This window comes from Neltuma alba, unplaced genomic scaffold, assembly GCF_004799145.2.
Source record: "Neltuma alba isolate B1F8T4 unplaced genomic scaffold, ASM479914v2 tig00011087_pilon, whole genome shotgun sequence".
Classification (NCBI taxonomy): domain Eukaryota; kingdom Viridiplantae; phylum Streptophyta; class Magnoliopsida; order Fabales; family Fabaceae; genus Neltuma; species Neltuma alba.
Window position 1 is genome coordinate 14296 of NW_021635828.1, and position 13929 is coordinate 28224.

The window sequence follows — 13929 nt, forward strand, 5'->3', positions numbered from 1 at the left end:
TTAAGAATAAGAATTAGAATTAGAAGCCAGTAGTAGGGTTTTCGTTGTTTCATATATATATATATAAATATATATATTTGTCATATGTTTTTTTCATCTTTCCATGAATATCAGTTTTTTTTTCCCGTCATACTTTGAATTTTTTATATAATATAGAGTATTAGCTAAACCTAAAAGCATGCCTTTGATCATCTAATTTTATTATTTGTCTCTTTATTTTAAAAAAAATCTTTTTAGTCCTCTAACACATTAACTAACATTTATTTCGTTCCAAATAATTTTTTTAACTTTGGCCAAAAAAATAATTTTTTTAACATTTATTATTTTGAAAATTAAATTTAGCATATCAGCATTTGAGAATTTTTCTTAAACTAAGGGTAAAGAATTAAATGTTTATTTTTTTAATATAAATTACATGGTTGCTTTTCTTTGTATGTTGTTTGTGTTGTAAAACTACAAGAAATAAGGAGAATGAAGAGTAGAAAAGAAAGCAAGAGATAGAGAAGACAATGGCCTTTTCTCATTCACTTTGGTTCAAGGTACAAATGCCTCATGTATGCCCTCTATTTATAGGCCTCCAAGCATTGAAGTCCTATACTAAGGTTACAAAGGAATAAAGAACATCATAATAGCATTAACAATAAGAAACTCCTCCCAAAAACATTCATTAGGGAGGTTATGTAGTTTATGACACTTGAAGGTGAGGAATCCTATGAGAATTCTAAGGGTTAGGGGTTATGGACATCCACTCATGCAATATTCATAACACTCCCCCTTGGATGTCCATAATGAGTATTGTGCCTCATTAAAACCTTACTAGGAAAAACCCATTGGGACAAAAACCCAGTGAAGGAAAAAGAGTACACAATATTTACTCCCCCTAATGATAACATCATTTTAAGTCTTTAAGCCTGCGCATTCCAATACCATACACTAACTTCTCTAATGTTCTAGTCGGCAGTGTCTTGGTAAACAAATCAGCAAGGTTGTCACATGAGCGAATTTGTTGAACATCTATATCACCACTTTTCAAAAGATCATGAGTGAAAAAGAACTTTGGAGAAATATGTTTTGTTCTGTCTCCTTTGATATATCCTCCATTTAATTGAGCTATGCATGCTGTATTGTCTTCATATAATACTGTTGGAATCTTCTGTTCAAGGGAAAAACCACACATTTTTTGAATATGTTGAGTCACTGACCTCAGCCAAACGCATTCTCGACTTGCCTCATGAATTGCAATTATTTCCGCATGATTTGATGAGGTAGCTGATAAAGTTTGTTTTGTTGAACGCCATGAGATCGCTTGTACCTCCACAAATAAATAAATATCCTGTTTGAGACTTGCCTTTATGTGGATCTGATAGAAATCCTGCATCTGCATAGCCAATTAATTGTGATTCTGATTCATTAGAGTAAAATAATCCCATATCAATTGTCCCTCGAAGATATCGAAATATATGCTTAATTCCATTCCAATGCCTTCTTGTTGGGAAAGAACTAAATCTTGCCAATAAACTAACAGCAAATGCAATATCAGGTCGTGTTGAATTAGCAAGATACATTAATGCACCTATGGCACTGAGATATGGTACTTCAGGACCAAGAAGTTCTTCCTCATCTTCTTGAGGACGAAAAGGATCTTTATCCTTATCCAGTGATCTTACAACCATAGGAGTAGATAACGGATGTGCCTTATCCATGTAAAATCGCTTTAATACTTTTTCAATATAAGTTGATTGATGGAGGAAAATTCCATTTGCCAAGTGCTCAATTTGCAAGCCAAGGCAAAACTTTGTTCTTCCAAGATCTTTCATTTCAAATTCTTTCTTTAAACAATCAACTGCTTTTTGAAGCTCTTCAGGAGTTCCAATTATATTTAAATCATCCACATAGACAGCAATTATAACAAACTCTGATCCATTTCTTTTTATAAAAACACATGGGCAAATTGGATCATTTTTATAACCTTCTCTCAACAAATATTCACTAAGTCGGTTATACCACATTCTTCCAGATTGTTTTAATCCATATAAGGATTTATGCAAACGAATTGCATAATTTTCTCGAGAATTCTTACATGCCTCTGGCAATTTAAATCCTTCAGGGATTTTCATATAAATCTCAGTATCTAAAGAACCATATAAATATGCCGTAACAACATCCATTAAACGCATTTCAAGTTTTCTATGGACTGCCAAACTAATTATATATCTTAAAGTGATTGCATCCACCACAGGAGAATATGTCTCTTCATAATCAATACCAGGTCTTTGTGAAAATCCTTGTGCTACAAGCCGTGCTTTATATCTAACAATCTCATTTTTCTCATTTCGTTTGCGCACGAAGACCCATCTGTATCCAACTGGTTTCACACCATTTGGTATATGGACTACAGGTCCAAAAACTTCACGCTTTGAAAGTGAATTTAACTCTGCTTGAATTGCATCTTTCCATTTTGGCCAATCATCTCTATGTCTACATTCTTCAACTGATGTAGGTTCAAGATCCTCATGTTGATTAATTATTTCAACAGCAACATTATATGAAAAAATATTGTCAACAACTGTGTTCTCTCGGTTCCATCTTTTTCCTGTAGTAACATAACTTATTGAGATCTCTTCATTATTTTCAGGTACCTGAGCCTCCTCTGAGGTCTTTTGATTAGTTATGTTTCGGTCCTCTCCTATAGGACTTGCCTCCTTAATTTGACTATCATGACCATCATGATTATTTGCTCCTTTTTTCTTTCTAGGAGTTTTATCTTTGGAACCGATTGGTCTACCCCGCTTCAGGCGTGGTTTGGTTTCACTTGCGCTTTCTAGTTGTCCTGCTGGGACATCAATTCTAATTGGAGCATTTTCAGCTGGAATGTGAGATTTAGTAATTCTCTTAGGATCAGTGAATGCATTTGGCAGTTGATTTGCAATATTTTGCAAATGAATTATTCTTTGAACTTCAAGTTCACATTGTTGTGTACGAGGATCTAGATGAGATAATGATAATGCTTTCCATATGATTTCTTTATCCAGCTGCTTATTATCTCCCCCTAATATTGGAAAAATTGTCTCATCAAAATGACAATCGTCAAAACGTGCTGTAAACAAATCTCCTGTTAATGGTTCTAAATACTTAATTATAGAAGGAGATTCATAGCCAACATATATCCCTAACCTTCTTTGAGGTCCCATCTTTGTGCGTTGTGGTGGAGCAATAGGGACAAATACCGCACATCCAAAAATTCTAAGATGGGAAATATTTGGCTCTCGACCAAAAGTCAATTGTAACGGGGAGAATTCATGATAACTTGTTGGCCTGATGCGTATAATTGCTGCTGCATGCAGAATTGCATGTCCCCAAGCTGAAATAGGAAGTTTTGTTCTCAAAAGCATTGGTCTAGCAATCAATTGGAGGCGTTTAATAAATGACTCTGCTAGGCCATTTTGAGTGTGGACATAAGCAACAGATTTTTCTACTGTTATTCCAGTTGCCATGCAATAATCATTAAAAACTTGAGATGAAAACTCACTAGCGTTATCAAGACGAATTGTCTTAATTGCATGGTCTGGAAATTGTGCTCTTAATCGAATTATTTGAGCAAGTAATCTAGCAAATGCTAAATTACGTGTTGATAACAAACACACATGGGACCATCTTGTAGATGCATCTATTAAAACCATAAAATATTTGAATGGTCCACATGGTGGATGGATAGGTCCACATATATCTCCTTGGATACGCTCTAGAAATGCAGGAGATTCAACTCCTATTTTTGTCAATGAAGGCCTTACAATTAATTTGCCTTGAGAACAAGCAGCACATGAAAATTCTTTAAATTGAAGAATCTTCTGGCTCTTCAATGGGTGTCCATGTGAATTTTCAATAATTCTTCGCATCATAGTTGATCCGGGATGGCCTAACCGATCATGCCAAACAATAAACGTATCTTTATCAGTAAACTTCTGGTTTACCGTAGCATTTGTTTCAATTGTACTAATATTTGTATAGTACAAACCAGAAGATAATGTCGGTAATTCTTCCATGACATATTTTTCTCCATTTCTTACCATTGTAACATGCAAATATTCAATGTTCTTCTCATTTATAGTCTCAATATGATATCCATTTTGGCGAATATCTTTAAAACTTAATAAATTTCTTTGAGACTTCGAGGAATATAAAGCATCATTAATAACAAATTTTGTTCCTCTGGGTAATATTATAATTGCTCTTCCGGAGCCTTCAATTAGTTTTGTATTACCCGCTATAGTATTGACGCTTGCACTATTTATCGTAAGATGAGAAAAATATTTTCTATCTTTGAGTATGGTGTGTGTTGTAGCACTATCTATCAGGCATATATCTTCATTCTTGTGCCCAACAAAAGGAAGAGAAACATCCATATTCTTCACCGAAAAAAAAAACATTCATTAATATAAATTCGAAGTACATCATGATTAATAATACTCTTAAAAAAAGAGAAATAAATAAACATAAACTAAATTAAAAAGCATAAATAAAACAAACTAAAATTATCCAAATTCTTCTAATCATGATTCTCAAAGAAATCAGCCACATCCAAATGTGCCATAGCATCAAGGCCATTAACATCATCTAGCTCATTGATATTATCATTTTTGTATGCAAAATTTGCCTCCACATCATCACTTTGAAAAGTCAAATTTGCTTCCACATTATTTGAACTTCTTTTTATAGAAGCCTGATAAAGTTTTGCTAGATGCTCAGGCGTACGACAGGTACGTGACCAATGTCCTTTCATGCCACACCGGTAACATTGATTTTCAACAACTCTTGAAGGGCCATTCTTATCTTTTTTCTGCCCATCCCCAAGTTTCTTCTTTTGGTGGGTATTTGGGTTATAATTGTTGCTTCCCCCACCATAATGACGGTAATTTGTGCGTCCCCTACCACGACCACGGTCTCGGCCACGACCACGACCACGACCGCGTCCACGTGTATGATGATTATTGCGTACAGTCACATTCGCTTCAGGGAATGGAGCTGATCCAGTGGGACGGATCTCATGATTTTTCATTAATAGCTCGTTATTTTGTTCAGCCACAAGAAGACATGAGATCAATTCAGAATATTTCTTAAAACCCTTTTCACGATATTGCTGCTGCAGGAGCACATTTGAAGCATGAAAAGTTGAAAATGTTTTTTCTAATAAGTCCTCATCTGTTATTTTCTCACCACATAATTTCAATTGAGAACTTATCTTGAAAACTGCTGAATTATATTCAGTCACAGATTTAAAATCTTGGAGCCTCAAATGCATCCATTCATAACGAGCTTTAGGCAAAATTACCGTTTTTTGATGATCATACCTTTCTTTTAAATTATTCCACAATTCTAACGGGTCTTTTACCGTCAGGTATTCAGCTTTCAACCCTTCATGCAAATGGTGGCGTAGGAAAATCATAGCCTTAGCCTTGTCTTGGCTAGTTGCTTCATTTCCAGGTAAAATAGTACTTCCTAGACCTTTGGCATCTAGGTGGATTTCAGCATCTAAGACCCAAGACAAATAGTTTTTTCCAGTGATATCAAGAGCCGTAAACTCGAGTTTGGTAAGATTGGCCATGGATCAAACTAAAATGATAATAACAAAAATTAGAATTATAATAAAATTGATGCACACTGAAACACAATAAATAAAATATTAGGATTCAAAAGTCACCCATAAATAAATTATTCTTTAAAATTATAAACAAAATAAATGAATAAATAAACAATGACAAATAAACATATATGAGGGAAAAAAAAACAACACAAATAATTAGTTACAATAATAATATAGAGACAATGTATATATAAATATATATAGGGGGAAGGGGGTAATGTAAATGCGGTAATATAAATAAATATATAAATATTACAATAGACTAACTAATATATAATAAAAATTAAACTAAAAAAAATAAAAATAAAAATAAAAATAATGCTACAGTGAGATAAACGAAATAAATATAAATTGATAAATAATGAATAAACAACATATAAATTATTAGGCCTTATTATAAATAAATTATATAAACAACATATATAAACAACATAAATAAATACGAACAAATAGAATGATAGGAAAAAATATATATATAAACAGTGTAAATTATATATATATATATATATATATATATATGAGAGTTAGTGCAATATAGATAAAACAACAGTAAATTATATATATATATATATGTATATAAGGGTTAGTACAATATAGATAAAACAACATGGGACACTGTAAATTATATGTATATGAGAGTTAGTACAACACAGATAAAATAATGTAAAATACCATAGATACCAAATGGAGATGATACATAAATTACATCAATTATTTGAAACAAACATAATATTTTACAATGTGACAACAAAAATAAAATGACTTAAAATAAAACAGAATGTTAACATAAAATAAATATATATAACATAATGAAAAAAAAAATTAAAATGTAAAGAAAAGAACAATAGAGTAACATTATATAATATAAAACATGATAATTAAGAAAGGAGATAATATAAAGTTAATATGTAGTCAATACATAGATATATATTGTGATGATTGAGTAAGGAGATAATTAGACGATGAGAAGAGTGCATCATCTTACGAAGGGTTTATACCTCAAATTTTCAGAGCAAGGTCGTGCTGATAACGTGTTGTAAAACTACAAGAAATAAGGAGAATGAAGAGTAGAAAAGAAAGCAAGAGATAGAGAAGACAATGGCCTTTTCTCATTCACTTTGGTTCAAGGTACAAATGCCTCATGTATGCCCTCTATTTATAGGCCTCCAAGCATTGAAGTCCTATACTAAGGTTACAAAGGAATAAAGAACATCATAATAGCATTAACAATAAGAAACTCCTCCCAAAAACATTCATTAGGGAGGTTATGTAGTTTATGACACTTGAAGGTGAGGAATCCTATGAGAATTCTAAGGGTTAGGGGTTATGGACATCCACTCATGCAATATTCATAACAGTTTGTCAATTTCTATGTTTTTCAGGCAAAAGTGTACTATGGTGCTTTAATTTCATATGAGGTTTTATTTTGGATTTAATTTCACGAAATGTCATTTTAATCATCTTAAATTAGTTTCATTAATAAAAATACCGAAGGTGAAATTTTAAATATCAACAAAGTATACATAAACATTGACATATTAAATTTAATTTTGTCAACAAAAAAGAGCAATATTGTTACGTGTGTTTTTTACACTTCTGAGACAATATTGCTTTTCAAGAAAACTTTTGGGGACCACTCTTGACAACAATCAAACTTTACCCCTAAAATTTATTATTAACTGATTCTTCTTGTTGGGAATGGGGATATACCGCAATTGAAATACCTATTGAAAACTCGGATGAAAACGCTTCTCCCTACTCGTGCAAATCTTATAAGCTTAATGGAGTTGCGAAGTTATAAAAATATGCCTTTATTTATAAAAGATATTCAAATATCTCACATTCTAAAAATTTTTTAAAGAATTAATTAAATAAATATTAGAATGATTAATAGTAGTTTCCTGGAATCATATCCTATGCATATTTTTAAAGATCTCATATCTGATATAAAAATGGGTTGTAACAAAAATTAAAAAAAATATCCTGCATCTGATTTCGAGCAGCCCAACAATTAAAAAAAGTACAAAAGGAGAATTACATTTAGTTTCCAAATAAAAAAATAACTACCCACAAGTCCTAACTAACTACTCCATTCGCTCCTATATATAAGCTTTACCTTCTAAAAAGATTTGGTCTAAAATATAAACGTTACTTTTTACTTTGCCTCAGTATTTTTTAATTTTATTTTATTATCAGTTGACTGTATTTAGTACTCCCTTTTTTTCATTAATATTATCCTTATATATTTTCTTTTATCATTTTTATTTATTACCTCTGTCATTTACTCTCTTAATAAATATGAGTAAATTTAGAAAAAAAATACATTTGACCTATTTATTATTTCTAACTAATTTAAGCTACTAGTTTGTTAAACATGATTCGGTTATCTAAAACTTATATATAAAAGCAGAGAGAGTATTTGTATTTGTAAATATATAATTATATATGTTTTGCCAGAGTTTCAATTTAGTTTCTTAATTTCTAAAAAAATAGTTTTAGGTCCTTTAATCCTTAAAACCATTAACAAAAAATTCATAATATTAACATCTTAAATATTGATAAAATATTCTTAAATGCTCATATATTAAGTTTAAAGCTAAAATATATATTTAGTCCTTTAATTTTATACAAGATTTTAATTTGATACTTTAATCTTAAAAAGTGTGTTTTTATTTTTGTTTAATCCTAAAATTGTTAGTCTTAAATAATAAATTTTTATAATAATCATAGTTGTTTTGAAAATTAAACTTAATATGTTAATATTCGAGAATATTTTATCAAGATTCAAAATCTCAATATATCATTTTTTGTTCAGGCTTTTAGGATTAAAGGACTACAAATATGGCTTTTAAAATTAAGGGACTAAATTAAAACATTGTAGAAAGTTGAAGGACTCAAAATATACCTTAACCTAAAATTAATTTTCAAGATAACCATGATCATTATAAAAATTATCGTTAAAGATTAACAATTTTAGGATTAAAATTCTAACAATATACTTCTTGAAGTTAAGAAACCTAACTAAAATCTTGTATAAAGTTAGATATCAAGTGAATACTTTAACCAATTAAGATTTGACTTGTGAATAGGACTAAGGAAATAATTGAGGGAAAATATCGATTAAGGACCGTAGTTGAGAATTTCTTTCAAACAGTCCCTAAAACATTCTGAAATATTACTGTAGGACCAAAAAACCAAACTGAAATTAAAATTAAGAGTAAGATTACCATAATACTCCTCATTTTAATTTTTTTAAAAAAATAAATATTAATAGTCGTTGGAGTTCCGGCCATCAGAGGTTGGAGGTCAGGCCACCGATGCTCAGGTGTCCGCTGCCAGAGGTTGGAGCTCCGGTGGCTAGAAAGTTTCTTTTGAAATAAATGGCCAAGTTAATTTTTTTTAAAAAAAAAAATATTACTGATTGCTGGAGTTCTGGCTATCGGAGGTCGGAGGTCAAGCCACCGCAACGCTCAGGTGGCCGCCGCCGAAGGTTGGAGCTTCAGCAGCTAGAAAGTTTCTTTTGAAATAAAGTGGCCAAGGGAATGTTTGAACCCATGACCTCTTGGCACACTAAAAGTGATATGACCATCAAGCCAACCAAATCACTTAATTATGTGATGCAAATAAAAATATATATAACAAAACAAACACAATTGTCCAAGTGTAAGTGAACAAGTGAAATTCGACAATTTACAAGTGAAATTCAACAGTTTACAATAAATTTGGCGATTTACAAATAACATAATAGAATTTACAACCCCAAATGAAGTATTTAAGTGTAAATGAACAAGTAAATTTGAAGATTTATAATAAAAGTTCATGAATTTACAACCCAAATTCGGCTATTCAAAAGAAACCCAGCGTAAAATTCATAATCCAAAATGTAAGTGTTTGAGTGTTAATGAACAAGTAATTTAGCGATTTACAACAACAATTAAGATATTTACAATCCAAATTCAACGATTCATAAGAAATATGAATACTTGTATTTGAAGTTATGAATTCTCTTATTAGTTTTGTAATATTTATGTTTTTTATGAATCACTGAATTTAGGTTGTAAATAGCTGAATTTCACTTGTTCATTTACACTCAAACAATTATATTTTGGGTTGCGAATTTTACACTAGGTTTCTTGTGAATAGCCGAACTTGGGTTGTAAATTCATGAACTTTTGTTGTAAATCTTCAAATTTCACTTGTTCATTTACACTTAAACACTTGCATTTGGGGTTGTCAATTTCATTATGTTATTTGTAAATCGCCAAATTTTTGTTGTAAATTGCTGAATTTTACTTGTAAAGTGTCGAATTTGACTTATTCACTTACACTTCGACTGTTACGTTTATTTTGTTATATATATTTTTATTTGCATCATATGATTAAGTAGTTTGGTTGGCTTGGTGGTCATATTATTTTTGGTGTGCCAAGGGGTCATGGGTTCAAACCTTCCCTGGGCTACCTTATTTCAAAAAAAAACTTTCTAGCCATCGGAGCTCCAACCTCTGGCGACGGCCACCGGAGTATAGGTGGCTGGGCCTCCGACCTCTGGTGGCCGGAACTCTGGCAACCATTAAAATTTATTTTAAAAAAAAATTAAAATGAGGGGTATTATGGTAATCTTACTCTTAATTTTAATTTCAATTTGGTCTTTTGGTCCTGCAGTGATATTTCAAAATGTTTTGAGGGCTATTTGAAATAAATTCTCAACTGCGGTCCTTAATTGAAATTTCCCAATAATTAATTTCCTTATTTATGATATGGTTGTGATTCTCTTAGGGGGAAAATTGCATATTCAATAAATAAAAAAGATCACATGCATCCTTGGTGAAAAAAAAAATCACATGCATATTTCAGATAGATAAATATCCTTTAAAATCCCTTAATTAAGTCGTGGGAAAATTAAAACCTTTTTTGCCTACGAATTTTGAAAATCCTAGAAGAACCTATCTGCCTCTTTGTCATGTAAGGGTCCGTTTGGCATGAGGAAAAATGAGAGGAAGGGAGGAGAAGAACAATTTTAATAAGCTTGATTTAAAAAAAATTAAAAATTGGGATTAAAAGCTTTTAATTAATTTTTACTACTTTTTTATATTAAAATTTTAAAACCCCATTTTTTCAATTTTTTAAATAGATCTCATTAAAATTTTCCTTCCCCACCCCTCCCCTCCATTTCCCTCATACCAAATAGTACCCAAGTGTTGGTCACCTTTTCCGTCTCTTAAATTCCTCTTTGTTTGGTTTCTTTACTTCACACTTTCCTATTTTTTTCCTGCCAAGATTTTTATCTAGAGGTTTCAGCAGCAAACAATCTGAACGTGTTTTTGTTGGTCATGGCAGAATTAGAGTCCAATAAAACCCATCACGGCAAAGGCCAAGAAGCCATATTGAGAGATAGGATTAGCGACTTACCAGATTCATTGCTTCATCATATTTTGTCTTTTCTTTCAACCAAAGAAGCTTCTGCCATAGCCATTTATGTGACATAGCCACCTTAGCATAATTAAATCAATTAATGATCAAAATTAATTTTGTCAACGAATAGGGTGATATTGTTATGTTTTTTATACTTCCAAGAAAAGATTGGTTTTCAAAAACCTTTTGGACAATTGGACATCACTCATGAGCAAAAACTTTCAAAACAAAAATTAAACCTTACTCCTCAAATTCATTAACTACGGTTCCTACTTGTTGGGATATACAACAAATGGAAATACGTATTGAAAACTCTCCTCCTCCCTACTCTTCCAAATCTTATAAGCTTAACTGAATTGCCAGATTAAAAAAAAAAAATCCCTTTATTTATAAAAGAAAGTCAAATATCTCAAATTCTAAAAGTATTTTTAAAATTAAATAAATAAAATATTAGAATAATTAACAATAGTTTCCTGTAATCATATCCTATCAAAATGCATATTTTTAAAGATCTCGTATCTGATATAAAAATCCTTTGTGAAAAAAAAGGAGAATTACATATAGTTCCCAAATAAAAAATAATAATTACTCACAGTCCTCACTATTTCTAGATATATATATATATATTTGACATAAAAATTAAGAACTCTGACTTATAAATGGGTCTAAGGAATAAATAATTAATTTTCTTATTTATGACCTGGTTGCGATTCTCTTAAGAGAAAAATCACATATCCAGTAAATAAAAAACCCTTTTGAAAAAAGCATTCATATATCAGTTAGATTAATATCCTTTAAAAAATCCCTTGATTAAGTTGTGTGAAGATTAAAACCTTTTTTGCCTGCAAATTCTGAAAACCCTTGGAGACTCTATCTGCAATTAATTTCCTTCGCCCGAGCTGCGCCATCGTCGTGTAAGTTTCCGTCACCTCTTCCCTCTCTTGAATTCCTCTTTGTATGGTTTCTATACTTCACATTTTCCTTTTCCTGCCCAGCAGATTTTTTACCTAGAGATTTCAGCAGCAAACCATCTGAACGTGTTTCCTTGGTTATAGGTTATGGCAAAATCAGATTCCGTTAAAACTCACACACCGAAGGCGAAGAAGTTATACTAAAAGATAGGATTAGCAACTTACCAGACTCATTGCTTTATCATATTTTGTCTTTTCTTTCAACCAAAGAAGCTTCTGCCATAAGCCTCTTGTCCAAGAGATGGAACTCAGTTTGGCTCTCACAACCCACTCTTGACTTTGACGATGAAAGCTTTTCTACTCTTCTTTCATTCGTCCAATTTGTGGACTCAGTAATAACATTTTCAAAGATTCAAACCCCATCACAATGTTTCGCATCAAATACTCCGGAAACTTACGCCTAAGACCTATCAAGTTTGAAGTTTGGGTCAAAGAAGTGTTGAATCTCAGAGTTCAACATCTGGAGCTATGGTTTCCAGATTGGTATGTTGTGAACTTGCCTTGCAGCATTTTTGTTTCCGGTACCATTAGGGTTTAAAGTTGCGCGGGGGAAGAGTGGGTAATATTTCTTCAGTTGATTTGCCTTCCCTTAAAGCCTTGCATTTGGAGAACGTTCATTTCCCATGTTTTAAATGTGTTTCCTTACTCCTATCCAGATGTGTGCTACTTGAAGAATTGGTACTAAACAGAATTTCTACCAGCGATTATGATCACAACATTGAAATGCTTCAACGTTTGGTCACATTAGATGATGATGTCCCGTCTATCTTATCTACATATGAGATTCCAACATTTTACAATTTGACCCATGTGGAACTTTCAATGGGTCATCCTTTGAATATCATATTAAATTGGCTCCAAAACTGTCCCAAGCTTCAAATTCTTGTAATTGATAAAGTTAAGGATGATGAAAGGTCAACACTTGAGGATGTTCCCAAATGTCTATTATTGTCATCACACTTGAAGGAAGTCTATCTTCATGACTTTATTGGCTCTAAAAGTGAGTTTCAATTTGCAAGACTTATTATTAAGCATGCAAATTGCTTGAAAACCTTTTCCATTGGCATGAATTGGTTCCTCAATCAGTTGGAAGCATCAAATGCGCAAAATGTTATCTTTTTGTCCCAAAGGCTCAGTGAATTGCCGTCTTTTGTTTCGAGATGTTTAAGGAATACCTTATGAGATAATCATGAGTTAGGGTTCACAATTGATTTTTTTTTCCATGTATAAGTATTTGATTTTATGTTCATAATTGATTTTGAGAAGAACAAATAAACAAAGCCCTTAGGTGTCATATTCATCTTGATCGTTTTATATATTGTCATGTTAATTCTAATCTTTTTGGCCTGATTTCCCATCTCTTTATCTTGGCAATGACCAACATTAATATCCTTAATTATCTTATGTTTCTGCTTTTCTTTTCTTTTCTTTTAAAAGTTTTGCGGGAATCTTTCTTCTTGGTTTGATGAATATGCCCCCTTTTTTTGGCCGATATGAGAGGCCTCCCCCGAAGAAATAGATTAGAATTAGTTATGGGTTTTTTGTTACGTAGTTTTTTTTTAATTTTCCAAGTCTTTAATGCTAATTATTAGTGTTCTTCGTTTATAAGCAAGGATATATTGATTAAAATTAAAAAGCATGATCTTCCCTTTTCTTTTCAAAAATTACAAAAAGATTGATCGCGGCCCAGCTAATTAAGGACAAGAAAAATTGTTTCATAAGTTAATGTGCCTAATTATTTCAACTGTATTTGGGCAAGTATAGAAAACGTTGTTTTGAGATATATATAGGTGCGGAAATCAAGATGCAAAGTTTCATGGTAATTGATCTTCGTATTAAACTCTTCGATTTCACCAGGTTCAATTTTTTATATTTATTTTGCCGAGTCTAAAACGATTTCTTCTT

The 13929-nt window shown here is 31.6% G+C and overlaps 2 protein-coding genes across 2 annotated transcripts; one reads left to right on the forward strand and one right to left on the reverse strand.

The window, feature by feature from the left end:
• Window positions 1–4546: 4546 nt before the first annotated feature.
• On the reverse strand, window positions 4547–5056 carry LOC114761169 (uncharacterized). The gene has a single exon (XM_028950499.1). It carries the CDS (start codon window positions 5054–5056, stop codon window positions 4547–4549), a length of 510 nt encoding a protein of 169 aa, XP_028806332.1.
• Window positions 5057–11712: 6656 nt separating this feature from the next.
• Window positions 11713–12636, forward strand: LOC114761171 (F-box/LRR-repeat protein At3g58900-like; the record flags this gene model as incomplete). The annotated part of the gene is made up of 3 exons (XM_028950500.1): window positions 11713–11716; window positions 12151–12356; window positions 12556–12636. Coding segments are annotated over exons 1-3 (291 nt in total), but the record flags the coding sequence as incomplete, so codon positions are not given.
• Between the last annotated feature and the right edge of the window lie 1293 nt (window positions 12637–13929).

Coding starts and splice junctions, on each gene's coding strand:
- LOC114761169 (XM_028950499.1), bottom strand. CDS start 5,056: ATGAAAAATCATGAGATCCGTCCCACTGGATCAGCTCCATTCCCTGAA.